Source organism: Fusarium verticillioides, chromosome 7 (genome assembly GCF_000149555.1).
Source record: "Fusarium verticillioides 7600 chromosome 7, whole genome shotgun sequence".
Lineage (NCBI taxonomy): Eukaryota > Fungi > Ascomycota > Sordariomycetes > Hypocreales > Nectriaceae > Fusarium > Fusarium verticillioides.
This window is the reverse complement of record NC_031681.1, coordinates 2,941,689-2,967,840: the sequence shown is the minus strand read 5'-3', so window position 1 is coordinate 2,967,840 and position 26,152 is coordinate 2,941,689. Positions and strand designations below refer to the sequence as shown.

Sequence of the window (26,152 nt, the reverse complement as noted above, 5' to 3'; positions counted from 1 at the left end):
GGCTTGGACGATGTGGAGAAGCTTCCTGAGTCGCAAAGTCGATGGATATGTTGTAACTGTGAGTCGGGGCCTTCAAAGGTTGAAACAAAGGACTGCCGGGATTGCGAACATGAGAAGTGTCGAAGGTGCTGGGTCTTTAATGTTTCAGTTTGAGACGGAGATACGATTGCAATTAACTGCAGAAACGAGCAAAATGGTGCAACGTTTAGCCTAACTATTGATATTCTATTCTAATGACCAGTACCACCTAAACCGACCTCGAAACCTATTATTACATCATGGAGAAAGAGACAAGGAAGTGAAAATAGCACTATCCGGTCATTCTCACGACTCTAAATGTTCTTAGACACTCCTGGGGCGATTTTATCTAGCTTCTCCAGCAGCTCTTCATACAGCGCATGCTGGATCTTTGCGCCAGTCTTGTTCGTGACATGACAAGCGGGACTACGGCGAAATTAGCTGACGGAAATTGGCATGTAATGAAGGAAGACTGACTTACTCGCGAACTTGGCAGTTATTCATGTACTGCCCATTGCTTTCTTGACCAGCCAAGACTCCAGTGACAAGCGCGCGGCTTCCCATTTCCGTTGAACGAGCCAAGAAGTCAGGCGGCGCAACGTCTTGCTTCTCTCGCATGAGACCAGATATGCAGTAGCTTGGATTTGGCGCGTTGATGATGACGCTTGACTTCTCGGAGGCTGTAAGACGAGCCGCGATCTCACGGGTGATGTAGAGAACTATTAGCTTGCTAACGTAGTATCGTGATTCCATGATAGACTTTTCGGGGTCGTTGAGTCGTGAGAAGATCTTGCCCGCTTGCTTATCTGGGATCAACTCTTTGATGGGAGCCCAGTAATGGGTTGCCGAGTTGGGAATGACGAATTTGCCGGGATATGAAGACTTTTGAAGTTTGGGAAGCAGGAGAAAGAAGAGGAGAAAAGTAGATATGACGTTGACTGTAATCGTCCTCTCATTATCTTCGGCCGTCGAGAACTCGAAAGAAGTTGCAAGACCCGCATTGGCCAAGACAACGTCAATGGTAGGCAACTCGGCAATAGCACGAGCTGAAAATGACTTGACAGACTCGTAGCTCGCCATGTCAAGGTGCCATAATTCGATAGACTCCGGAGCTCTCTTCGTCAATTCGAGCAGCTCCTTTCGCGCTGCCTCACCCTTGTCAAGACTGCGAACAGCCATGATGAGTTTACCGACTCCAAGGCGGAGAAGATGTTGACTTGCTTCAAAGCCAAGACCGGTGTTGGAACCGGTGACAATCATGATTTTGTCTGACAAGTCATCTTTTGTTTCAGGGTAGGGCAAGTTGATGAACAGGTTGGAGTAGATGGTACCAGTGATACCGTAGAGACTTGAGGCGATTGACATGGTTGCCGCGAATGTGAAAGACGAATTAGGTGATAGGAAGTTCTTGGATATAATGGATGATGTGAATGATGAGTGATGATCCGAGGAAATATTAAGTGGCCATTATCGTTCTTATATATCGTACATGATGTTATGGCTGAAGCGGGTTTAATATCTCCGTTTACACAAACAACCAATCACAACGCTGCGGGGTTATTAAATCCGCCCCGTCTTCGATCTCCGTCATCATTGCTTATCTCCCTTCATCAACAGGACATTCCCTCAACAAGCATTAGAACATATACAAGTCATGATTGGAGCAAGTAAGAAGATCCCCGACGCCGTAGATACAGACGCTGATGATATCCAGCTAAAGTTGAGAAGCGGAACCGGCCGCCCAAGTCCTGCGAGCCCTGTCGAACACGAAAGTAAGCCTCAGTCCTGGTGAGACGGATTATGACACTGACCTGGCTAGGTTAAAATGCAACAGAAACCTGCCTTGCGATTCGTGCATAAAAAAAAACAAGCAGTCGCTCTGTCACTATGCTTCCAATGCCGACAGACACGATAAGCGCGCCGATAAAAATGAATCGGTTGCTGATCGGCTCAAGAACCTGGAGAGTCTGATCGCCGCAGTTGCTGAAAAGACACAGAAGCCAAGCCCTACATCTTCTATGTATAATAATGATAACACGGCCCAGACACAACATGGGGTAGCCGGAATTGATAACATGCACCTTGCCGACAACTCCAGATCAGAGGCTCTCGCCAACAGAGAGAACGCAGCTAGCGGCCTTGTAGGCCAAGTCGACTCGAGCCACTGGTCCTCTATCTTGGATAACATCAGAGCTATTCGCGATGAACTACCTGCTGCAAGCCCGCAAGCCTCGACCCTCAGCTCAGTTACGCTCAACAATGGCGCGTCCGCGAGTGAGGCGGATTTCGACATGGGATCCCCAGATGGCGTGACCATTGAGCGTATTTTATCAGACTTGCCGCCACGACAAGTCTGCGATACACTTGTGTCTGTGTTCTTTCTATCGCACTACACCATGATGCGTAAGTCTGTCTAAAGTTCGAGGAGCCATTTAGTGGCAACTAATCGTAATATAATAGCGATCCTACATCCGACAAAGTTCCAGCAAGAGGCAAGCTTTATTCAAAACATCTGACTCAAGCTTCACTAACACTGCCCTTAGTATGAATCATTCTGGGTCTCTCCATCAGACGCATCACCGGTTTGGATAGCACTGCTTCTAGCTCTTCTCAGTCTATCAGCAGGCGTATATGAAATCTCAGGAATGGCCCGATCTTCCCAATTCCCTATCCCCTCCAGCAAAGCTCTGTCCAAAAAGACGCAAGAATGTCTCCTATTGAGTAACTACACCACAGCCAACGAACACGCCGTCGAAGCATTCCTTCTTCTCCTCGTCGGATGTTGGCTTCGTGCCAAAGTCTCCGATACTAATCTCTGGTTCCTCATGGGCAGGGTAGTGCAACTTGCCATCTGCAAAGGTTATCATCGAGACTCGACAAAAGTGCCAGGCTCTCAAGTCTCTCCGTTCGACGGGGAGATGAGGAGACGAGTTTGGGTCTGTCTGTATCAGCTTGATTCTCTCATGTCATTCCAGATGGGTCTACCAAGCATGATACCATCAGACTTCTGCGATACAGAGCTACCGAGGAACTTGAGGCAATCGGACTTTTATCCTGGTATCGCGGAACTACCCCCGCCGAGGCCTCTTTCTGAGGCTACGACTATCTCCTATGCTATCATCAAAGCCTCTGTCATGGGCATGTTCAAGAAGGTAGTCAAACATATTCGATACGTGACACCAATGTCCTATGAAGACACAATCTCACTAGACGCTGAAGTCAGGGCAGCGTATGGCAAGATACCCGATAACTTCAAGTATAAGTCTCTCACTAGCTTCATCGTCGACGAGATTAGTATCATAATGAGCAGAACAACTATAGAGCTACTGTACCTCAAGAGTATCATCGTTCTTCATCGACAATACCTTACAGATCGACAAGACAGCAGGTTTGCGTTCTCAAGAAAGGCCTCCCTTGAGGCTGCGGAAAGGTTACTTGAAAGACAGGCCGAGATAAACCAGCTTACGTTGCCAGGTGGTTTACTTCATGATAAGAAGTGGATGATCACGTCGTTGACGCTGAGTGATTTTACTCTGGCTGCTATGGTTATCTGCTTGGATCTCACCGTTGCCATGCGAAATAGTATGAAAACGGGAACTAATACAGAGGAAGAAGAACTTCGCAAGAACTTGAAGATCATCGAAAAGGCCCACGACATATGGTCTAGTTCGTCAGAGACTTCGGAGGGACGAATAGTTTCCCATGCTCTAGACTCGACCATCCGGCGCGTGAACGATTTCATCAACACCTCACCAGCTGCGCAGGGCTGGTCAGCTTCTGCAACAGAGACACCCGACTATATAATGAACAATTTCGACATGATGGACAGCATTGACTGGGTAAGCTCTGAAAGTCATATTCCGCACATGATGCATATTGACAGTTTCTGTAGAGTCTTCTCGATAATCAGATCCAAGACCCAAGCAGCATTCAAGACTTTGATCTAGATATGTGGCTTATGGATACGGCTGGACCTCTGGAATCGTTGTGATTGGTATCTAACGGTTTCTCCGAGAAGTGGCGTTGCTGAAGGATTATTGATTAAGATTCGAGGCACGTATAGCTGATGTGGCTTGCGGCTGAAGACTAGAAAGGGGATGATTTCAGCGCCTACAGGGACATATCTCGAAGACCGGACGCCCCGAAGCCCTCCCTCCTCAGTGGTTTCATATTATCGATGGCTAAGCTGAATGCCATGCTCGACAATCTATCGATAGCTCCAGCGATTTCGCCACTATGCAGACCAGTCGAGGCCTCAAAATATTCGCCAGGGCAATTAATTAAATGAGTTTCTCAAGGTTCTGGTATCGGCTGATTCTTGAAGCTAAGTATGCATGTCTCACTGGCATCAATGATAGTCATCCCGATTCGTCCAATGTGGCTGATATGGCTGGAGCTGAGCTGCTACCCCGGCTGGCGGAGCGCGTGCCAGCCAAAGCCAGGGAGTCAAGACGCGATTGACAAGAGTCCGAATCGAAAATTGAACGATGCAATTGAAAAAGATCATTCATGGCGCTGTCAGGTTTACTTACCGCTGGTGATTTTACGGCACTGTTGGAGTTCGATCGGGCGCCCTAACCAATTAACTATAAATCATCTGCTCTTCTGAATCAGTCCAAGCAGACGCGCCTCGATACAGATCAGCCTAAAGCACGAGCGTTCAACTTCCCCAGACTCAACACGGCACGGCGCGTCGCTCAATTTTAGCCACATACCTTATCTCCCTCGTGGCGAGCTGACCTTCAGCGTGGCGTTGAATCACATATTGAAACATGGCCCAAATCTAGATCCACTAGTCCCCGTTCCATCACATTGTGGCTCACCCGAACCCCAGCTGAAGATAAGGGTCTAGGCTCAAACCAATTTCAGGGAAAGCCAGTCCATGTGATGAAGCCTCAAGAGAGTGATATGCCAATATTAGAGACTATCGGGGTGATATGGCTGAACTGGTGGAAATGAACTAGGGCGTTACATTCGGGGCTTCGGACTGTCTCACTGTCCAGCTCTCCTCAAACCACTAGTTCATCACGGCCACCCACCCTGTGCATGGAGAGCGAGGCCTGAAGTTGATTACAGATAGCCCCTGCATCACTGGCTATATCTCCCACCATGGTCCTCGCTTCAATGCCATCCTCGAAGGCAGTTCTCATGTTCGCAGACATCTTCTTCAACAGCGAAACAGAAACAATGCTCAGCCAAGCCAAACGTACATCTCCCCTTCCCCTCCGATCCCCTTCTAACTAACACTCTCTAGTCCACCAGCTGGAGTCCGCTTCCTCAAACGTCAAGTCCAACTGGCTCACCACCGTGCAAACACGTCCTATCCGCTCTGGCTCCGTGTCTTCAGATGATGAGCCCGCCGAGAGTATAATCCACCACCACGACACAGAATCCATCGTCGCGCCCGCTCGCTCCTCGGTCTTTGAGTATGGCACCGGTACTACAACCGTTCTCTCGCACCGCGACTTCTCCAGCGCTACGACACGTCATGCCTCACAGGCTATGAGTATAATCTCTAAGCGAGACTATTCCTTCTCGTCTTCCTCTTATGCAAACGAGTTGTACGACACGCAAGCTATCTATAAGCATGGCGTCGACTACGAAGGCTTCTCATGTGAGCTTGATTCACACATGCAGAGGGCTATGGATCGGTATACCCGCGTCTGCGGTAAACCTCTCGACTTTGGTCGCTCCGTTACGTCAAAGGAGTTTCTTGCTATGGTTACGAACGAGAGATTGCGATATATGCCCGAGAAGGGAAGTCGTCTTGACAAGACGCTCAAGAAAGCTGAGGCTTTTGCCAAGAAGTTTGACAAGATCATGACGGCGATCAAGATGATTGAGGTATCGACTTATGATAGCTCTGCGCTTGTTCTCTCGTCGTGCAAGACACTTCTTGGGTTCGCAGGTAAGTATGGCTTCGCTGTCGAGCGGTTCTTTACTGTTCTCGATGATGCGATGGGTACGGTTGTCAAGATGGTTGAGAAGTTGGAGGCGAGCCATGCGTCGCACCGAGTTTCTTCTATCTTCCAGTCTTCCCTTGCTATGATTGTCGATATAGTTGTTGACATCACCGCTTCTTTCGGTACACATCGACCTGGAAGTGAGAAGACCATCGTCGCTCAATTCGAGTCTCGCTTTGAGATCATCATGGTCAGACTCAAGCAGCTCAAGGCAGAGTTCCATATGTGTCATCTCAATCACTGGCTCGAATGCCACGGATCCGTTGATTCACTCCTCATCATCCTCCGTGGCTTCGGCGACTTTGGTCTTGACTCTTGTCCCCCAGCCTACATCTCCATCCTCATGAAAGTCTGCCTCTCTCTTCACAAGTCGCACAGCGAACACACCGAGACTCTTACTTGGTTCCGCTTTCTCTGGAACTCAATTGAGAAACATCGTCATGAGCATGAGATCATCAGCTCTGAGCAGTGGTTCGAGGTTTATCAAGAGTATCTTATCATTCTTGGTGTTCATGAGCAACATACTGAGCGTCTTCATCTGGCTGAGAGCTTTAGAGCTGTTATTCTTGCTGACTTCGGTGCTACGCATGCGTACTACATTCGTGCAAGCATTGAGTTCGCCAAGATTCTTGAGATTGACACAGTTCGATACGTAGAAGCTGTCTCTATCTACGAGGAGCTCTGTCAGCTTGACATTCACTGCTGTGAAGAGGGCGACTCTATCATCTCTCTCCTCGAGATCGCCAAGTATCGCCTCTCAGTCCTCTTCGAGTCCCATTGCGATCTCGGCCACCGCGCCGAGACCCTCCTCATTGACTCCTTCGTCTCTCTCAAGTGGGAACTCTCCTACTCCCACGAGAAGGTCTTGGTAGCACTCACCCGCATCGTCGACTACCATCGCAAGCAGAAGCGTCGCGAGAGCATCAGTGTTGCCATCAAGGTCATCGAGGAGTACATCGTGGGTCTTCTCATTGAAGAGCGCAATGAGGTTGTTCTCTTTGACATCGCTCGCAGCCTGGCCAAGATGTATCGTGAGTTATCTTCTGTCGAGTTTGGCATCAAGTTCATCCAGACTCTCAAGGAAGAGGTCCTCATGGGCGAGAAGTCTAGTGTCGAGGGCTTCTGTGGCTTTGGTCACGAAGATCGTCTTGCGCATCTTGATCGACGATGCTTCATCTTCATCCACGCCTTTGAGCAACTTCTCTGTGGCTATGAACGTGAGAACATGCTCGACATCATCATCCGCGATGTCTACACCGAAACTTGTCTCTACGAAGCATGGTCCATCTCCGTCAGAACCTCCAGCCGCCCAATTCACATGCGTCTTGCAGCTGGTGCTCGTCTCATCGCCTTCCTTGAACTTAAGGGTCGACAGACTGAGGTGCGAAAGCTCCGTACAGATATGTGGGAGATGTTCAAGGGCTTCTGTTCAACATCTGTCTCTTCTGAGTTACTCTGGCAGCTTTTTGAATTAACTCTTTCCAACGTCAACAAGAAGGTCGTTCATATTGACATTCTTGAGCGCTTGGTTGAAGTCGGTCTGCAGGTCTACAAGGCCAAGGACTTCAAGGTCTCGCTTCAATTATTGAAGTGGTCGCAGGTTTACTTCCGACAACTCACCAAGACAAGGCACTCACATGTTGTCAAGCTTGCTTTCAAGATCTCTGAGTCTTTCTCGCGTCGCCACACCCACGACCACGATCATATCATCATTGAGCTCCAGCAGATCTCATCAGAGATTCTCGTCGAGGTCCTTAAGGTCGGCCGTCTTGACATTGACTTTGGCACCATTCCATTTGACCAGTTGAACGTCATCATTCGTCTTCTTGGTGAGAGGAAGAACTTCTCCATGCTTGAGCGTATCCTTCAGTATCTCTGGGATACACGCTTGAGCCGCAACTGGTCCGGTGCTGCTACCGTTGCTACTGGTCGTCGACTCTGTGAGGTCAAGTTCGCTGCTGGTCATCAATCAGCTGCCATGTCTCTCATCGAGAGCATCTGCTACAACCTTCGCGATGTCTATGGTTCCCTCCACCATCTCACAGTTGATTGTGAGACACTTCGGGCAAGCTTCCACAACACTTGCGGCAACCACAGAGCTGCACGAGACATCCATGTCCATCTGCTTGAGCAGATCGGCAACATGGACAGTGATGCCATTTCAGGACGTGATGATCTTGCCGAATTGGTTACGGATCAGGCTAAGAGGCTGAAGTGGGCTCATCACAGCCACCAGAGCAAGGCTGGTGAGGATGATAAGGATGAGTCGTTCTTCCTGTCGATCCTCCGAAATGCCCAGAGCTCGGTTGGTGGACATCACAGAGTTGAGTCAGCTTCTTTCGTGGATGCTTTCAAGTTGGATGGCGAGAAGATGGAGACCAAGTGGAAGCATCCTGAGAACTGGAGCCTGCCAGTTCGTGAGGTTCTATGAGTCCGCAGTTGGAGTTCTTAATGATCGGATGTCAGCGGCTTTCTTTTTACACACGTGCAACATTCATTCACTCAAGTTTCTTTTGTACTTCAGCTTCTAGTACTTCTATTATTGATGTATCAACTTAATTCTGTCATCTGTTTACTCCAGCCACCACTAGCCATTCTGTCCAGATTGCCGATCCAGCCCAGTCTATTCGTGAAGGTCTTTACATTGATGAGACACCGCCGCGCTGTATCTCTAGTCTATCAAAAGTGGACGCTAATCACTGTTGACCTGCTTCAGTCTCTCCTCCATCTGCTCCCTCGGACTCTTCAAGTTCACTTCAGGAAATCTCGGGTCCTTCGTCCAAGGCATAACATCAGCCCCCTCCAAGAGCCACTTCAACGTAGCCTTCTCATACTTATTCGCTAACTCCTTATGATCCGGGTCTTGAGCCAGATTATGAAGCTCATGAGGATCGTTATGTCGATGATACAGCTCAGCTGGTTCGTACAGTCGGTACACATAGGTCCAGTTCTCATCGCGCAGTGAGATTGCTTTTCCAACTAAAGTCGTGTCTTCGTGTTGAAGTCCGGCTTTGAGATCGTAGGGATATGGCGCCTGTTCGAGGATGGGCTCCTCTGATGTAAGGAAGCCGCCTTCAGAGAAAGAGTACTTTTTGTGTGTTTTGGCATCGCCGCATAGAAGAGGGATCCATGAGAGTCCGTTGTGAGCGAATGACTCTCCAATTCCAGATGTCTCCAGCATCGTCGGTACCAAGTCCACCATTTCCGTCATAGCATCGATCCTCTTTCCTTCTGGCAGTCCCGCACCGCCAATGATGAGAGGTTCGTGTACCAGAGTCTCAGAGAGACCTGAAGGCCATTTCTCAATGAGCCCATGGTCACCGAGATATTCTCCATGGTCAGTGAAGAACATCGTAACAGTGTCTTTCCAAATACCAAGCTCGTCGACCTTCTTGAGAACTCTTCCGAACTGATCGTCAAGTCGTGTTATCATTCCATAATAGGTGGCCTTGATCTCCCTCCATATCTCATCCGTCGCACGATGCGTACCATACTTCTGCCGAATCGACTTCATATACCGCGGTTCATATCCCGTCTTCTTATCGACCGTCGCCTCAACGCTGGAGACTTTAGAGCGATCATACATCGAAAAGTACGGCTCCTCAACTTGGAACGGACAATGCGGGAAGATGAGAGGCATAAACAGAACCCATGGCTTATCCGTTGGTGGACAGTCCAACCACGTCAAAGCAGATCTCACAACAGCTTCATCATAGTCCAAAGCTTTATCCGCGCCTCTCAATCCACGATAGAACAATCGTCCCCAAATGCTCTCATCGACTTCTCGTCCGCCACCTGCAAACTTTGGCGTGAACTCGGGTGTTTCAAGGAATCCGTATTCACTGAGACTCAGCTCCGTGACAGTCGGTGCAAAGGTGTCGCCTCGTGGCGCAAGACACGCAACGTGGTAGCCGGATTCCTTCAAACTCCGAAAGATGTTTGGTTCCCATGGCTTGATGAGATTCTCAAGACTTCGATGGCCGCTGACGTGAGGGTATGTTCCGGTGAACATACTACATCTCGACTGCGAACACACAGAGGCTTGCGTGAAACAATTCGTGAACAGACTACCTCTCGCAGCGAATGCGTCAATATTCGGAGTCTTGATCTCAGAATCGGGACCAGTTGTGCACCCCAGAGAGTCATATCTCAACTGATCAGGCATAAAAATGATGTAATTCGGTCTATCTCCTCCATTTTTCGAATCAACCTTTAACGGCAATGGTTTCGGAGGAAGACGATGAGATTGCGACATTGTGAACTGCTATGATCACGAAAATCAAGCCTTCAATGCTGAGTTTGTAGTCGTAGTTATCTAGTCATGAGCTAACACCCTCGCCTAAGTTAGCTTCGGATCTCGTTCCGGATCTCGCCCCCTCGTCATCCAACCTCGGGCTGACGTGCTTGAAACGCTGCTATGTAAAGACCTAGCAAACCCCACTCATCCCTCAAAGAAAGGATCTCGTTCGGATCTCGTACAATGGAAAGATCATCCCCGCAACTCGCGTGCAAACAATGTCGCGCGAGAAAGGTTCGTGCTCTTGGGACAGTTTGCGGGGTTCTCCACTAATCTAGGTCATCAGGTTAAATGCGATCGACGAATCGCGGGGTGTATACGCTGTGAGCGGTTGGAATTGACGTGTAGCTATGTTGCGGGGGGTGCGATTGAAGTGTCGGGTGGTCATGGGGAGGATTTGACGCAGGCGGGTATCAAGAGGCGGAGGATACTGAGGGCTTGTGCTGCTTGTCGGAGTGCTAAGTCAAAGTGTTCGGGGACGTGCCCTTGTAACCGATGTAAGTCACAAGGACAAGAATGTCTTTTCGGCGATGAACCAAGGTGTTCTAGCGTCGATGTTGGGATGGAAGTACAGACTTCGCCGGCGAGTACTTCCCAGTCTCACTATGGATCAGTACCCAGTCAGGCATCACCAATGGACATCTCTGCCAGTGTGGCCAGCGATACACAGCGGTATGTTCCGGCTTCTGCAGATTTCTGCCTCTCGCTGACATTCAAGAAGGGTCTTTGAGCTTGAGAGTCGAGACACCATTCGCCAATATCTAGACACATACTTTGACAAGTCAGACATTGCCGACTGTGTCTTTCTCCATAGAGCTACAACAATCGCAGAATGGAGTCAGGGCAAGCTCCAAAAGACTTTACTCAAAGCCATCTGCGCTTCAGCACTACGACTTGCACCGACATATCACTCGGATAGCTCACCAGCACATAACTGGATGAGGCAAGTTCAGCATGAGCTAGTCAACCATATGGGCGACATGTCGGTACCAAAACTGCAAGCGCTCATGCTTGTGATCAAATTCCTCTTCTCAATGCGCTTCACTGGCGATGTATGGGTTCTCCTCTCAATCGCATCAAGAGTCGCATTCACTAAGAGGCTCAACTACGAACGTCCAGCTATTGATCCGGTCAGACAGGAATGTCTTCGACGATTAATGTGGTCGATATATGTTGTTGACAAAATATTCTCTGGTGGTATTGAGGACCTGACTGTCTGTCCCACGCAAAGAATGCATATCCGCTTACCGAGCAGTCATCATAACTTCCAACTTGGTTCAAGATCAAAAGCTCCGTTTTTACGGAGTAAGAATGAGAGCGACACAGATTTGAACGTGTTAGCGTACTTGATGCGGCTGTATGATATTCGAGATAGAGTTCTGAGGTAAGACAGCTCATCTTGCATGGAGGGTTTTGCTGACAGGCCAAGATATACGAGACAGGTCATCCTCAGTGGGACCAGTCCATATCTTAGCAGGGACCAATTACGTTCACTAGAATTGGAATTGACATCTTTTGAAGAGTCGTTGCCTGATGAGTTGCAACTCAACGAAAACAGACTGATGATAATGTGTCACTCCGAGGAAGCAAGAACATACACAACATTGCATACCCTCTTGTTCAGTTCTCGCTGCGATCTCCACCGCTTCCTTATTCCCGGCATCCGAGAGGCGGTATCACCAGAAGCAATGAACCAAACGCCACGAGAATACACAGACTACTGCCAGCAGCAGTGTTTACAGACAGCCTTGCAGTATATAGACATGTGGTCCAAGGTTCGAAAGATGGAGACGAGTAGTCGTGTCGGGACACCAACGTTTGCCGTAGTGACATATCAATTTGTCAAGATGGTTGATCACTTGGCTGCCTTACTGCCATTGCACGGGGAGTCATCGTTACCAGTGATCAAGCAGAAGTTTATGGATATCCTGCTCATTGTGTCGGGAAGTCGAGCTGAGGTTGGATGGATCGGTACATGCGTGAGTAGTGATTTCGCCCTCTAGCGTCTATCATCACGAAGCTGACAAGGGTGCAGATCACGGATATTGAGAACCTTATACCACGATTGGGGACGAGACACATATCACCAGGCTCACCGTACGTCAGATCCACTTTCATACCGTTTTCGCAGCTAATGAACATTCTAGGAGCGCTTCACCGGGGACTCTTCGCTTACAGGAAAAGCTGCATCGTCGCTCTAAGCATGCCTTTGCTCCAGACGACGAAGAGGAGGAAGACCCAGCCATTAGGCCGCCAGAGTCCAACACTGGCGAAGAGATATCAGAGACTTCCCTTGAATCCACAGTACTTGAGAACACTGCAGGGCAAGATATTTGGTCATTTCCAGTCCAGGGCGGCGACGAACAAGGTCTGACTGGGTCAACAGGAGACGGGTCTCTTGGCTCATTCTCGTCACTTGGATATCCACTCGTCAACTACGACTCTATCAACTCAGCTGACTTAGTGTTCGGAGACCAAGAACTCGGTTTCCCGTTGGATCCATTTGATCTGCAGATGAATGCTTATACTGATGCTAATGCACCTCAGTATTAAGTAGCTAGTTGGCAATCTCAATAAACTCCTCTGCCTCATCATTCTCTCTTGTACATCAATGACTTAAACTCGCTCTTCAGCTGTTACGGTATTAGCCTTACCGTCAGAGTGCACCTTGCCAAGACCGTCTTCCTCCTGTGTAGCGCGCATCATCTCTGCCGCATCGACCTTCCCAAACTGTCGGATCGGAACACCCTGGTTAAACAAGAAGTCGACCTGCTCCAGAGTTTTTCCCTTGCACTCAGGGACACAGAAGTAGACAAACACCAGAGCAGTAGCCATAATTCCTCCAAAGATGAAGCCGACTTTACTATTCAAGCCGGCATACTTGTCGTAGATGAGATATGGGATGCTGAAGTTGACAGTGAAGCTGAAACATTTGTTAGAACTGGATGGAAAGGAAGTGAGCGGCGGGCTTACTTCATGATGACATTGGTGGTGAAGCCAACTCGCGATGTAAGATCACGGAGCCGAAGAGCAGAGAGCTCAGTGGTGACGACGTAGACGAGTGGTGCCCACCCCATACCGAAACCAGAGGCAAATACAGCCATCATGCTGATAACGCCCTTTTTTCGTGAATCATCGACGGGAGTTACGATACCAAGACCGCCCATCGTCATCATGGCAGCAAACATGGTGACGGACGAGGCCATCATGAGGACACTAGATATTGGTCAGCTTTAGTCGGTGATACAAGCCAGGCAGGTCACATACCGTCTACCAACGATATCCGTCCAGAGAAGGATGCAGGTAATTGAAACAATGCTGATGGCAGAGGAAATCAAACTGAAACCAAACGGGTTGATGGTACCAAGTGACTTGACATAGATGGTACCATACTGCGACACGAAGGCTTGACCACCAGCCTGTTGATAAAAGTTGACGGCCATAACGATAAGAGTTCGCTTGAGGTTGATGCCTCTCACAAGCTCAACAAACTTTCCCTGCTCAGTCTCCTGCTCCAAAGAGACCTTGAGTTCAGTGAACTCGGCATCGATCTCTTCATCTGTAAAAGCCCCCTCACGGATCTGCTGGAGACTCTTTCGTGCCTCTTCAACCCTATTCTTTCGCAGAAGCCATCGCGGTGACTCTGGAACGAACCAGATACCTGCGACGACAATACTAGGTACGATGTAGAACATTCCGAGAGGGATTCGCCAGGCGCGATTGTCGGGGAGGGAGCTTGTTCCGAAGCAGATGCTGTTGATGACGAGACCGCCGACTGCGAGGCTGAGTTGGTAGGATCCGACCATGAAACCACGAGCTTGAGCGGGCACTGTTATTGTTAGCGATGAAAATGGTTGTTTGTTAGAGTATGACGTACCGATTTCGGACTGAAAGGTTGGGACAACACCAAGCTCCATTCCAACATAAACATAATTGAGAATTCGAGCAGCCATGATCTGCTCCCGGTGAAAAGATGTGACAGCGATAGTCGCTGTACCAAGAGCATACAAGCTCATAACAAACATACACCACCTTCTCCCCCATCGCGAAGAAATCCAAGTTCCAATAAGAACACCTACCCATCATCAGTAAAGCACCACCAACTCTCTCTCATTGTACTCACCAGCAGCAAAACCAATGTAGTTCAAACTGTTGAACAGCGAAAGCCACGACGGTTCAAGAATATACGTCCTCGTCTTCTCATTCCAAACGCCAAACTGCTTATCAAACGCGTCCATCGCCTGCGTCGTCGCAAAAGCTTGGTTGTCGAAACCATAATTGAACGTCGACACGGCGATGAGCACGCATGAGAGCGCGAGGCGCCGGTTGAAGAAGCGGAACTTTGTAAAGGCGCCCATGATGGAGAATGCTTTAGCTATAGTTTAAGTTGTCATGATGAAGGCTGGAGCTGTAGACTTATATGAAGAGTTGTAAACTTGTGGGGAAGAGACTAGAGATGTCGTGATGGTTGGGGTTCTTTGACGAATTGGGGCGATTTTGAAGTGACATCCTTGTTGGAGCCCACTGGAATTGTGGTTTACCCCGGAAAATTGGGCGTGAACTCCCCGAGGGACGAGATCCGGGCGAGGTTGATCCACATGCGACATCCGAGGACGACATCCGACATGGCAGAGCGACCAACGCTAGCATCGAGCCATTCACTAGCAAAAGTCGAGACTGCAGAAGTTTTTCCGGTGCCAATGTCTATCAAGATCATCAGTCCCTTGAATGATCAAAACCGGCCTGTTGCACTAGTCCTTGTCGTCTACATTGGACTTATAACTTTGGTGGCTAAAGCTACTCGCCGAGCTGAAGCTCGCTATACTTCTTGGAGCTCTCGGACCATTCGCCGGGGCTGGAGATTCTGAGTACATGCTATTGTGGAGAGGTAGTCCACTAGTCAGCTTTCATCAATCAGGGTATAGCATATACTAACTTTGGAAGAGACGGTAACCGATTCTGTGCAATTGCTTCAAGCCATTGGGCAATCATCTCTTGCGAGCGTTTCTCTTGATGCAGTGGTCGGAGACGCTCCGAAATTGCCTCATCTCTCAACCTCGTGATAAGATCCTGTTTCTGCTGGGTTGGGTTTGATTCCAGCTGTGCACCCTCGATATGTAACATAAATTCCGTGACGGCATATACAAGTAAAGGTACGTAGTCGCTGAGAACCTGGGATGCAGCAGCAACAACAGGCTCGCCAGAGGCAGAATGTTTTTCAGAGCCGGTGATGGAACCTGCATATGTAGATAGCGTCCATCCAGCTAGCCAGTTCTCAACGACCTCGAAAGACTCCCGGGGGAGGAATGCCTCCCAATCTTTGATAAAGGTTTCCCTACGCAGTCTTGGTATTCCCTGATCATCTGGCTGAGGAAATCCTCCGGTTGTGAAAGACTTCTCAGAACATAATGAGCCAGTCACTAGACTCGCCATGTCTGCTGCTCGCTGGCGAGCAGCGATGTATTCATCCAACTCAGGGATGAACAAGTAGTCGATGCATGTTTCCAAAATAGTGCAATGGCAATCCGCAAGAGGATCGACGCTTTCCAACAAGCCCAAGGTACGGAATCCTCCTTTATTTATGAAGTAGTCGTAAACAGACTGGTGTATAACACGCACGACACGAGCTGAGCCCACATCATAGTCTAAAGATCCAGCACCAGCATTGATCGAGGACACTTCATAGTTTTTCTCCGCCGCCAGAACATCGTGCTGCTTGTTGCTGACTTCCAATAACCCTTTCGATAGGTTCTTGATCTTTCTCTCGAGCTGATCATCGTTCTCCGTATAATACTCTGAGTTTCGCCACGTTGCTAGCGAAGCAGGTCTCGCAGGCTGGATGAAAGCGAGTATGTGATGCCACTCGTCAAGGCGTAAAGGTCTGCTTGCTGCAAGTACCCATTGAAACATCTTTCTAATCACTGAAGGGGACCCGTATATGGCTGTTCTTAAGATTTTTTCATACATCTTCTCGAGCTCTGTTGGCATTTCCTCGATGCGTAGGACGAGCCCAAGCAGACTGGTGCCCTGATCATAACTAGCAAGAGTTTCGTCGACCACCAAGACGACCCAGAGGAAGACTCCCGACGATAGAGAATGGATCTTGTCCGTCAATATTTTTCGCCAGTGTCCTTCATGGACAGAGATTCGCGTATCCAGTCGCTGTTTAATGTAGTTCAAGATGTCTGTCTGATTGTGAATGTCCAGAACCAGCTCTAGAGAGCCAACAACGGAGATGCTGGGAAACTGTCTGCAAGACAAGCAGATTCTCGGGCCACGGGTGTCGAATATATTATGTCCTAAACTCCAGAAGTCAACTTGGCGTCGCTGCATGTCTATGCTCAGTTCGTCAAGTGCATCCACAAAGATAAAGACCGGCTTGCCTCGCGATGCTAGGAAATCAAGCGTTTCGGAGAGCAGGATTTCCAACAGACCGCCGCTCCATTCTGCCGAGGTATGTACGGTGTGAATTATGGCATCCTTGATGCTACAGATCAATATCTGCCTCTCAGTGGAGGTCTGCACGAGCGGGCTGCATATCATACTCTGCAAGAGAAGCTGGTAGAGCAACGATCGATAAATTCCAGTCGTGCATCGCTGCATAGTGTCGCCACCAGCATCGATGAAGAAGCTGGCAACTATATGGTCTTTTCTTGCAGTACCTTGCATATATCGTACAGCCTCTTTCATCAAGGTTGACTTGCCAGCTCCCGGCTTTCCCTTGATAAAGAGTAGACGCTGCCGTTTATCAGTTGTATTGGTCCAAAGACGGAATCTTTGGTTCTGGAATAGCCACTGCACGGTATCCACGGCAGGGGTCAAGATAGAATCCCGGCGATTATTCATCCCATTGAACCGTAGTGCTGCAAGAAAGTCGTCCAATTCTCTCTGGTCTAGAATATCAGGGCTAGTATCTTCAGAAGGTGACTTCTTGTTCTTACTAGCTTCCATATTAGAAACTCGAGCCGCCTCTGCTAAATCTCGTTGCCTAGAGTGAGCATTATCGATCGCCATATAGAATGTCTTGATCTCGCCAGCAACTTTGATATAGTTCGGATCCTGATCAGTGCCGAAGCGACTCATCTGCTTATGATTGGCCTGGAGAGTCTCTGCATGTTCCCTCGGGTTCCCAATCAAGGAAGAATCATGAGGCACGACCTTGTTTCCCAAGACACCCAGATCAATCCCAGTAAGACCAAAGCTTTCCTGGAACGTCTTCACCTGGAAGTCATACTGATACCAGAGTCTACAGAACGCTTCATGGGCGCGTTCAAGGTCTGTTGTCTTGAGACCTAGAGTGTCTAGGATGGTCGATGTTGTCTGGAACTTCAAACTGCTGAGCATTGATCTTGCCCATTCGCCAATGGCTGACAGCTCAGGGCTTCCTCGATGAGGTGTTCCAAGGAATACAATAGCCGCAGTTGATTCGATGATACCTTTGTGTGCGAGAGTATCCGAATTTGACGACAGCGCAATCATCTAAATAAGTCAATAAGGACACTAATGGAATTGGAACATATGGGCACCTCTTTCACCAGGATTCCGCCGAGGCTGTAAGCAACAAATATCATGGGACGTCGGGGCACGTATTCGCGCCCTAGGGAGAACAAAAAGTCCTTCCCATGAGAGAAAATACTGTTTGTGTTAGTGGGGCCCGACGTAAACTTGGTTATCTTTGTATCATAGCCGAATGTCATGATTCGAGCCTTCTTGCAGATTTGAGGGAGGAGATCAGCGGGCCAGAAAATAGGCATTTCGCCAGTCTCTACTGTTGAGGGAATATTGCGCGTGGATTCAGTGAGGCTGGTGCCCTGTCGGTTATTGTTTGACGAGCCTTTCAAGAGCGCCTTGAGACTTTGTTTCAACTCGAGTCGTTTCGAAGTATTCGACTTCGGTGCCTCCTTTCCAGAGTCCGCTGGCGGTTCCCCCACTTTTTCCGGATTCTGTTTGCATCGCCATGTTTTGTACGGGTGACCTTTCAGACCATGGACGAAAACAATGCTAGGTGGACGGACATTCAGTAGGGTGATCTTGAATAGCTTTATTTGTCACTTACTCGACTATTGGAGCATCCGTCTCGGGCTCGTATACAATACTGAGGCCGGTCGCAGGTATCGCCTCTGGAGAAGACTTTCCCCTGGTGGACGAGCTTCCTTGGGCATCCATGATCACGCGAGCAAAGAATGATGAAATGCGGAGTAAGCGCACTTGGATTTTGACATGAGGCTGAGAGCTGAGATCACGTGGAACACTGATGCATTTTCAAACGTCTGAAAGGAATTCAATTGGATGATAAGACCATCCAATCAGATTCAGCAGGTCAATGAAGATATTGATGTTATTCACGCGGGAGAGAAGCCCATGTTTCGATGAGTAGTTGTATTAGTTGTACTTGGGAAAGTCTATATATGTCTAGTCAGTTCGTCAATCCGCTAACCCATTACACTCCATGATAGACCTTGGTGACAACACCAAGCTCCATCTCACTCGCAGATTTGTCCCCATTCTCACTACCGCCAGGTGCATTCGCATCCCGCAAATTTATCCTCTCTAACCCAGTATGACCAGGCGGTGACGGCGATCGTTTATCAGACGCCTCTTCAGTAGTAATGTTAACAATAACCTCATTCTTCTGATAAATCTTCAACGGGATATCCTTCCCGTTAATCTCCTCTTGACTCTCCGAGAAACTCATCCCCGGCTCAACAAAAGTCGTCTTCTTGGGTCTTCGATCCATACTGCTGAGGTTTCCGTATGCTGATCTGAATCGCGATGTTCCTTCGCCAGTGCGTTGATTGGAAGATTTTCCGTACTTGGCGTGGAATGAACCGAGGCGGAAGACGCGTTGGAGGAGGGTCCAAGTGAGAGGGAGGTTGGCGGCGATGACGGCGGTTGAGACTTCGCGGATGTACCAGTAGGACCATTCTGTGCCGTAGGGGTCCCCGAGACTGTAGATTTTGCTCATTGTGGCTGCGAGAATCTAAAGGCCAAGTCGGTTACTCACAATGATGTGATAAAATTGATGGATGATAACTTACAGTAAAGATACCAAGCGCAAAGACACCGCAGAGGATAATCTTTCTCTTGAGCGGCAGTTGAGATTGTAGAAAGACAGGCATAGGGAGAAGGATGATCATGATGTCTGAAGAGATGTTGACGACGGCGTTGGTGATCATATGGTTGGTCTCAGCTGAACAGTTCACTGCAACTTATTAGTCCAAGTCCCTTATCTTATCAACGGATTGCTCACAGTCATCAGGAGGAACCTGCCAGTAGTGGTTGAAAGGCCGGCACCAAGCAGCAAACCACAAGATCTGCATAACGACGAATCCAACGACGACATATCCTGCTACCAGCTTAACCAGGAAATTTTGCTTCAAACTCATTCTGAAAGTTGTTAGTCAATAACTTAGTGACTGTATCGACAATAGGAGAGTACTCACGTCAATCGACCATACATGAATAGTAGGCAGCCCTTGACGCCCCAGAGGGTAAGCATCTGCATATGTTCCGTGACGAGTACCAGTTTCGATCCGTATTCTCGACGTTTGATGTCTTCGGGGGTGAGTACGATGTGGTCGTCGGGGTTGATGAGGTTGGTTGGGGTTCGTATGAGGACGCTAACGATTGCCAATAGGGCAGTATACGTGATCTGAAAACGTCAGTATTGATGCAATAGAATTCATAGGAATACAAACCATTGTCACCGCCATGAGATAATCATCTGCCAACATGCGCTTAAATGAGCCAAGCAACATACGACGTGACGCCCTATACCAAGTAAGCAACAACACCCAACTCGTCCGATCAAGTACTCACATTCGCGCAACCACCACAATCAACGTCAAGGCGTACCACGCCCACATCTCAGCGTCGAGGGACGGCATGACTGCTGATGCTGATGCAATACCAAATCGGATACCAAATCGTCGGGTCTTCACCCAGAACCAAAAAGCAAAACAGTCAAAATCCGGGGCATCGATGCAAGAAAAAAAAAGTAACAAAAATGAACAACAAGATCTGCAGCGCCAGTCAGGGGTGCAGAACATCTGCAGTTAAAGAACCCAGAGATCCAGTCACGCAACAGTGATCCAGACCGTCAGGGTAGACACGTGGAAAACATGGGACCCCTAATCAGCCCATCGCCATTATCGGAGCCTGCACCCAATGAACCACTGCGGAATAGAGTTTGCTAGATGTTTGGGGTTGCGACTCGAACCCGCCGCTATTACGAGACAAGTCCTAGGCCCGGCGTTACTGGTAAGCCACGGACCCACGGGCTAGCACTCCAAGTTCCTTTTTAGAACGTTTCTGTGGACCAACACTGTCAAATTTCGTGATTGACAGATTATCTAGCTGATGATCATATTGCGTAAAGACATCTCCTTCAGCGAGGTCGGAAGAGGAACGCCCCAGAAGGCTGAAAAATAAATTGGGGTTGAATTTCCGTCAACACGCAATCTGGCAGTGGATTGGCTGGCAGTGACATAACCCTATTAAAAAAAAAATTCTTGTCATATAGGGGCTAACGCGCCGCTCAGACAGTGGCTTTCATTCCGCCGTCGCAAGCGCTTCCAGAACGAGCATGTCGCCGTTCTTAAGAGATGCGATAAGAAGCTGAAGATGCATGTGATCAGACCAACCCCCTGGGCGCTGCATTATTTAGCCACTTCCCGGCGATGTGGTTCGGATCTGGATGCTACCCCGTGGCTGTACGGGCGTCGATGATCACAAGGATAGAAATTTAATTGAGTTCGACCATCAGATGTGCCCCTGAGAGTGATCTAAGATAACAGAGCCATCCTGTTCTCGGTTCATTTCTTCCGTTTGGCTCCGGCAAGTGGATATTTGATGGGTCATTGTACGGTCAGTGATAAGAGTGTTGGCGAATCTTCGGATATTTGCGCCATTTTCATCCTGTCTTTGCTTCTGGTTCCTGTCGATCATTCGTGGGAAAGACAGGGTGCCAAGGCTTTAAACTCGTTGGACACGTGGGAGCCGTCGGGAATAAGTCATCTTTGTGATTTGGTGGTTGAAACACGAGTCATGGTGGAGATACAGGGTAGCATCCAAAACACACACGACAGAGCCATTACAGAGACAGCAAGGAGTTGGAATACGTCAGAAAGGCTTAAGCGTGTCTTTTAGATTTATGGAAGAGCCTCTGAATCGAACAATAGCCTTTATCGCCATATTCTTCCTATGTCGCAACGGGGAAAACACTGCACAAACCTGACCACAATACCACAATTACCACTACTAATTTTGGTGCAAGAGGTCACTTGGGTGTGCGCGACGCAAAAACATCAACAAAAGAAAATGGGTTTGTAAAAAATCTCCAATCATGATCTACGGTTCGTGAGATTCAAGAAGGAATGATGAAACAAAAAATGACATGCGAACGCTACAGGCAAAAGAAAGGTCTCGGAGGGAGTCGAACCCTCGCTGGCGGAATCAGAATCCGCAGTCATAACCGTTAGACCACGAAACCATGATTTTAACTGACCATCCTGCCAGATTATAATGAATATCAATCTCTCACACACTCCCGTAGAAAAAATGATGGATTGCAGTCACAAGTGGAGGGTGGACCCGAATGTGAGCAGCGTCAGATGATACATAAGCCCCGGCACCGAACGGCATTATCTACAGCCCGAATCTGAAAATTGATCGGGAATAAAAATGCCGAGCTCGTCCATAAGATGGCACAAAGTCTGCTCTCCTCTATCATAGCTTGTGGATCTATTTACATTTGGTGATCCTATTCATATTTAGTCATTCTTCCATTTTCCCTAATACGGAATTACAATATGATTGCAGAAGAACCTCATTTTCTGGAAGAGAAGTCTATAATTGTGGCTGGAGCTGGCATGGCCGGTTTATCTTTTGCTATTTCGTTCAGGAAACGCTGGAATCTAAAGGTTTCACCCCCTAAGATAACGGTCTACGATCGCGATTCTAGACGTCCTGACCTCCAGAGGCAAAGCTACTCACTCGCCATCAATGGCATGGAGCAGGATGGCGGTGTGCAGATTCTCGAGAATCTTGGCCTCTTGCAACATGTTATTGAGAAAGCAACGCCGGGGACTGGCAGCATCCCTTTCAAGATGTGGGACAGGAACTGGAACGAGTTAATTGCTGTCCCTGCAAAACCATACGGTGACCTCCCCGTGGCGCGATTGCGGATTCTGAGAGTTCGCTTGAGAGAGACCATGATTGAAGAAGCAGAGAATTTGGGGATCAGTATTCAGTGGAAGTCACAGTGTCTGGGTGTCAAGCTACTAGATGATCGTCGCCTTTCGGTCACTGTTTCCTCACTGAATAAACCTGAACACTGCATCGACTGTGATCTTTTGATCGCCGCGGACGGTGCACATAGCAAACTAAGAGCCTCACTTCGACCAGACGACCAGCTGCATTACGCAGGGGCTACTCAAATCGGTGGTCTCGCAGTCTTTCCACAAGGCATTCCAGATCCCTTGGCCGATTCATGGGGTATTATGGCATCTGGATACGGAAACAGCTGTTTTGTGAGCCCATTCGAAGGCAATACTGTCATCTGGGCTTTTAGCAAGGCTCAAGAGATGCCAGCTCAGGCTGCTGGCGGCGATGGACGCGCGCTCCTGGATGAAGTGCGACAGCATTGCAGCGAGATAGCAGAGCCATTCGCAAGTCTGATAAACTCAACACACCCTTCAACGGCTTTTGTCATCCCAGCGCGCGACAAGAAGCCGTTCAGCCATGAGGACGTGATTCCTGGGGTGGTTTTTATCGGAGACAGTAACCATGCTGTCAGCCCCTTTGCTGGCAATGGTGCCAATACGGCTTTGGCGGATGGATGGGATCTGGCTGGATTTCTATTGGCCTCGGATTCGATTGGCAATGCTGTCACGGCATATGACAGGGTGTCAGTTCCTAGAGCGCAGAAAACTCTCTACTCTTCACATTGGCGGATCCGTATTGCAAATCTTGAGGGCATCGCGTTTGCTATATTTAGACGTGTAATACAAGTAGGCGGGCTCATCAAATGGTTAGCCGGAAGATGAAAGTTATATTGTTTCATGTTCCCTAATACTCGCAGGCTAAAGTAGGGACGAGGAATTCACCACTTGCAAATAAGCCTCAGATGTAAGTTCATACGACTCTATGCTTATGCAGGTGTTGACTCCTCTTTTGTGTCCGGTTTCCTTCCCCAGACAGCCCTGAGACGTATGTAGACGTGATGTTTTCGGCTTCTAACCTCACGTCGGAACTTGGCGATATAAACATGGACCTCCTCCATTGACCAGCCTAGTAGATTAGCTGCCAATGTTACGAAACCTTCAGTATCCTGCGTGAGGAAGACCTCTCCAAACCGGCCAATCTCCTTCAGTTTAGGATCCGCGGGCCACGGGTTCAAGGGACACTTTTCTCGTCAGTCTTAATACCGCAGCAGAATGGTCTTGTACGCTACCTTGAACTCCCACTCGTGGATATCGACGAATCCCGCTTCTTGCAAAGCAGGCCTCTGGACTTTATCGTCCACAACGGTAAAGCTATTGCCGATTTTCTCTGAAGCCTGGATAAAAATCCTTCCCCATTGAGCCATTGCAGAGTCATATGTAACGGTACCATCGTCACTTTCTGCAGTTGGGGAAATTTCAAAGCTTTCAACCCAGCCACCGGGCTTGAGGGTCTTGTATGCTTGGCTGAAAAGCTCTGTCCAGTCTGGAATGCAGCCGACTAGGTAACGAAGGTGGACATAATCGAATGACTCGGATGGGAAGGTCCACTGTTGGGTGCAATCTTCAATCTCGCTGATGTCGGAGTTAGACATAAATGTTTAGACAAACGAAGGTAATCAAGTAGCTCACAATTTCAAGTTAGGCGGGACCCAGCCGGGTTGGATGGGTGAGATATCGGTGCCGATGACCTCGCACCCAGGGAATTTGTCCGCAAAGTCGCTGAAAATTGGTTAAGAGTTGGTAAAATACCGTATGGTAGGTAACCTACATAGCCCAGATACCTACAGTATAAATTAGTACGGTCAATCTCGCGGGCACACAGGCAAGGTCATTTCATACCAGTTCCAGTCCCGATGTCAAGGACTTTCTATAATTGGCAAAAGTAGCTCATTAACACGACAGACACAGGATTGCGTTACGTTGTTCAACGAACCTGGATGTTGTCTTCCAAAGGGGCAAAGTATAGTTCTCCGTCGTGGGCGAGTGTCCATATGTGGTGACTGCGTAGTATCCTGTTAGGCGAGGCGTAGCATTCGCAGGAGGGGTAGCTCACGCGATATCCATGGCATCACTTTGGCGCTCATCATTCGATCCCCAGTAGGTTGCGTTTCCCCTCTCACTATGAAACGTCCTGCCATTGATCGTACGATAATTAAGAATGCTTGATGAAATAGAAGCCGTAGAGCTCTCAGCGTCAGAACCTAAAGTCAAGTCCTCTTCCTCATCTTGAGCCTCGTCAACTGCAATTGTTTCGTTGACTGCTGCCGACGGATCCTGGGGCGATCGCGGGGACCGGCTTTTCGGGCTGCTAGTGTTGGACATTGTATCAATGGGGAAAGTTCCCAGACAGAATGGATGGCAAACCAAGGGAAAAAGAAAAACGGTTCAAAAGTGAGGAGCAGGGACAAATCCTTTTAACTTGTTGGTTGCTTGCAAAGCACATGTCTAGTCGGGCGGGGGCTTTGCGGAGCGAGGCCAGCAAAGGAAGTGACAAGGAACATATCATGACATTATTGTATGTTGTATGCATAGGCGAGGAGTTGTTGACCAATGGTAGCTGAGCGTGTGCCAGGTTGTTGGTTGTCATCCGTTTGCTGTTACATTTGAGGAGGGGGTTTTCAGGTAAGGTGGATTTTTGGGCGAAAAGCAGAATAAAACAGATAACAGGGCCTTTGAAAGGTTGGATTGTCGACTGGAAACTGATAGAGACTGCTCTGCTGACCGACTGCAAAAGAGAGCGGAATTTGGAGCTGTTCCGATACACGAGCTGGTTCCGCAATGTGGAGGGTCGATGGTCTTGGCATCCAAACCAACGGATAGCAATGAAAGATGATATGAACGAACCATGGTCGCCATGTTCAAGGAAGCACGTTGATGGCGATTTGCGACTTTATGTATGTTTGGAGAAGGACTGCGAGACTCTAGGGAGAGAGTTCTACAGGAGGCACCAGGCGTGATGCAGATTCACTGGAGGCTATACTCATTTCCATTCGCACGTGACAAAAGATTTGCCCCTGCATCCGAATGCATAATGCATATTTACAGAAGTTAAGCGAGATCGGTAACCACCAGGAGCCTAGATGCGATTGTGTAACTGAGCCAAAAGCCTATGGATAATAAACAAGGCATTCCTTGTCAATTTGCGCCGAAACGATGCAAGCGTCACGTTAGATGAACAGACAACATACAACCTGGGGAGCCGCAGACCTTGCATTGGGTGCTTGGGACCAGCGAGATGACTGTTTACACCACTTGACAATTTAGACACTAGAATGACCAATTGACATATCGATTACTTCATACTACACGATGAAGCTTATCAAGAAGTCATTAAACCCGATATCCGCCTCTATCTCGGACCAGAGACCCTTGCGCGATCTGGACACTATGGGCTTTCTGATACCAACTATATACCCGTCAGTCCTACAATCGAGACTAAGCCAGCTTCTGTCAAAACTCAAGAACACTCAAAAGGGCCGGGCAATTGAACTACCGAGAGTCTCAAGTTCACAGGCAACGCGTATTCTGATTGCGGTAGCACGAGCCATGGAATAGGTCCTCCAACAGCATGGGCAGAGGAGGCTATCACTAGATACCGGACAGAGAGACGGCCCACTGATTGAAGGTTGGTAGGCTAAGCTTCCGGTACG

General features: G+C 48.6%; 10 protein-coding genes and 1 non-coding gene across 11 annotated transcripts; 4 read left to right on the top strand and 7 right to left on the bottom strand.

Annotated features, from left to right (window-relative positions):
- Positions 1–332: 332 nt before the first annotated feature.
- Positions 333–1,383, bottom strand: FVEG_11711 (hypothetical protein; the record flags this gene model as incomplete). The annotated part of the gene is made up of 2 exons (XM_018901031.1): positions 333–444; positions 500–1,383. The coding sequence occupies 2 exons, from the start codon at positions 1,381–1,383 to the stop codon at positions 333–335; spliced, it is 996 nt and encodes a 331-aa protein (XP_018759428.1).
- A 273-nt stretch (positions 1,384–1,656) lies between these two features.
- Positions 1,657–4,504, top strand: FVEG_11710 (hypothetical protein). The gene is made up of 6 exons (XM_018901030.1): positions 1,657–1,685; positions 1,733–1,790; positions 1,838–2,421; positions 2,479–2,510; positions 2,562–3,857; positions 3,911–4,504. The coding sequence occupies exons 1-6, from the start codon at positions 1,673–1,675 to the stop codon at positions 4,007–4,009; spliced, it is 2,082 nt and encodes a 693-aa protein (XP_018759427.1). The 5' UTR covers positions 1,657–1,672; the 3' UTR covers positions 4,010–4,504.
- A 623-nt stretch (positions 4,505–5,127) lies between these two features.
- On the top strand, positions 5,128–8,412 carry FVEG_11709 (hypothetical protein; the record flags this gene model as incomplete). Its single annotated transcript, XM_018901029.1, has 2 exons — positions 5,128–5,224; positions 5,273–8,412. The coding sequence occupies 2 exons, from the start codon at positions 5,128–5,130 to the stop codon at positions 8,410–8,412; spliced, it is 3,237 nt and encodes a 1,078-aa protein (XP_018759426.1).
- Positions 8,413–8,673: 261 nt separating this feature from the next.
- FVEG_11708 (hypothetical protein) lies at positions 8,674–10,236 on the bottom strand (the record flags this gene model as incomplete). The annotated part of the gene is made up of 1 exon (XM_018901028.1): positions 8,674–10,236. One exon carries the CDS (start codon positions 10,234–10,236, stop codon positions 8,674–8,676), a length of 1,563 nt encoding a protein of 520 aa, XP_018759425.1.
- A 206-nt stretch (positions 10,237–10,442) lies between these two features.
- Positions 10,443–12,871, top strand: FVEG_11707 (hypothetical protein). The gene is made up of 6 exons (XM_018901027.1): positions 10,443–10,512; positions 10,565–10,950; positions 11,000–11,662; positions 11,708–12,257; positions 12,314–12,375; positions 12,426–12,871. Exons 1-6 carry the CDS (start codon positions 10,462–10,464, stop codon positions 12,829–12,831), a joined length of 2,118 nt encoding a protein of 705 aa, XP_018759424.1. The 5' UTR covers positions 10,443–10,461; the 3' UTR covers positions 12,832–12,871.
- A 23-nt stretch (positions 12,872–12,894) lies between these two features.
- On the bottom strand, positions 12,895–14,636 carry FVEG_11706 (hypothetical protein; the record flags this gene model as incomplete). Its single annotated transcript, XM_018901026.1, has 5 exons — positions 12,895–13,201; positions 13,252–13,494; positions 13,546–14,107; positions 14,156–14,353; positions 14,402–14,636. 5 exons carry the CDS (start codon positions 14,634–14,636, stop codon positions 12,895–12,897), a joined length of 1,545 nt encoding a protein of 514 aa, XP_018759423.1.
- A 439-nt stretch (positions 14,637–15,075) lies between these two features.
- On the bottom strand, positions 15,076–18,444 carry FVEG_11705 (hypothetical protein; the record flags this gene model as incomplete). Its single annotated transcript, XM_018901025.1, has 4 exons — positions 15,076–15,133; positions 15,215–17,757; positions 17,805–18,279; positions 18,335–18,444. 4 exons carry the CDS (start codon positions 18,442–18,444, stop codon positions 15,076–15,078), a joined length of 3,186 nt encoding a protein of 1,061 aa, XP_018759422.1.
- A 193-nt stretch (positions 18,445–18,637) lies between these two features.
- On the bottom strand, positions 18,638–20,294 carry FVEG_11704 (hypothetical protein). Its single transcript, XM_018901024.1, has 6 exons — positions 20,098–20,294; positions 19,977–20,049; positions 19,722–19,930; positions 19,529–19,665; positions 19,317–19,480; positions 18,638–19,258 (listed from the first exon to the last, which is right to left on the bottom strand). Exons 1-6 carry the CDS (start codon positions 20,163–20,165, stop codon positions 18,719–18,721), a joined length of 1,191 nt encoding a protein of 396 aa, XP_018759421.1. The 5' UTR covers positions 20,166–20,294; the 3' UTR covers positions 18,638–18,718.
- A 1,403-nt stretch (positions 20,295–21,697) lies between these two features.
- Positions 21,698–21,769, bottom strand: FVEG_17078. The gene has a single exon. It is a non-coding gene; the product is annotated as a tRNA-Gln (tRNA).
- A 319-nt stretch (positions 21,770–22,088) lies between these two features.
- Positions 22,089–23,324, top strand: FVEG_11703 (hypothetical protein; the record flags this gene model as incomplete). The annotated part of the gene is made up of 1 exon (XM_018901023.1): positions 22,089–23,324. The coding sequence occupies one exon, from the start codon at positions 22,089–22,091 to the stop codon at positions 23,322–23,324; it is 1,236 nt and encodes a 411-aa protein (XP_018759420.1).
- On the bottom strand, positions 23,247–24,919 carry FVEG_17077 (hypothetical protein). The gene is made up of 7 exons (XM_018906345.1): positions 24,556–24,919; positions 24,436–24,502; positions 24,342–24,369; positions 24,271–24,283; positions 24,132–24,221; positions 23,732–24,074; positions 23,247–23,683 (listed from the first exon to the last, which is right to left on the bottom strand). Exons 1-7 carry the CDS (start codon positions 24,822–24,824, stop codon positions 23,429–23,431), a joined length of 1,065 nt encoding a protein of 354 aa, XP_018759419.1. The 5' UTR covers positions 24,825–24,919; the 3' UTR covers positions 23,247–23,428.
- Between the last annotated feature and the right edge of the window lie 1,233 nt (positions 24,920–26,152).

Excerpts from the sequence above, each read along its gene's own strand:
- FVEG_17077 (XM_018906345.1), bottom strand. The coding sequence starts at position 24,824 with ATGTCCAACACTAGCAGCCCGAAAAGCCGGTCCCCGCGATCGCCCCAG. Across the intron at positions 24,503-24,555 it reads AGTGATGCCATGGATATCGC|TCACCACATATGGACACTCG; the intron begins GTGAGCTACCCC and ends GATACTACGCAG. Across the intron at positions 23,684-23,731 it reads TCCACGAGTGGGAGTTCAAG|TGTCCCTTGAACCCGTGGCC; the intron begins GTAGCGTACAAG and ends TGACGAGAAAAG.
- FVEG_11707 (XM_018901027.1), top strand. The coding sequence starts at position 10,462 with ATGGAAAGATCATCCCCGCAACTCGCGTGCAAACAATGTCGCGCGAGA. Across the intron at positions 12,258-12,313 it reads TTGGATGGATCGGTACATGC|ATCACGGATATTGAGAACCT; the intron begins GTGAGTAGTGAT and ends ACAAGGGTGCAG. Across the intron at positions 12,376-12,425 it reads CACATATCACCAGGCTCACC|GAGCGCTTCACCGGGGACTC; the intron begins GTACGTCAGATC and ends TGAACATTCTAG.
- FVEG_11704 (XM_018901024.1), bottom strand. The coding sequence starts at position 20,165 with ATGCCGTCCCTCGACGCTGAGATGTGGGCGTGGTACGCCTTGACGTTG. Across the intron at positions 19,481-19,528 it reads GCAGGTTCCTCCTGATGACT|TGAACTGTTCAGCTGAGACC; the intron begins GTGAGCAATCCG and ends AATAAGTTGCAG. Across the intron at positions 19,259-19,316 it reads TTGCGCTTGGTATCTTTACT|ATTCTCGCAGCCACAATGAG; the intron begins GTAAGTTATCAT and ends CTTGGCCTTTAG.
- FVEG_11710 (XM_018901030.1), top strand. Across the intron at positions 2,422-2,478 it reads ATCGCACTACACCATGATGC|CGATCCTACATCCGACAAAG; the intron begins GTAAGTCTGTCT and ends GTAATATAATAG. Across the intron at positions 2,511-2,561 it reads CGACAAAGTTCCAGCAAGAG|TATGAATCATTCTGGGTCTC; the intron begins GCAAGCTTTATT and ends CACTGCCCTTAG.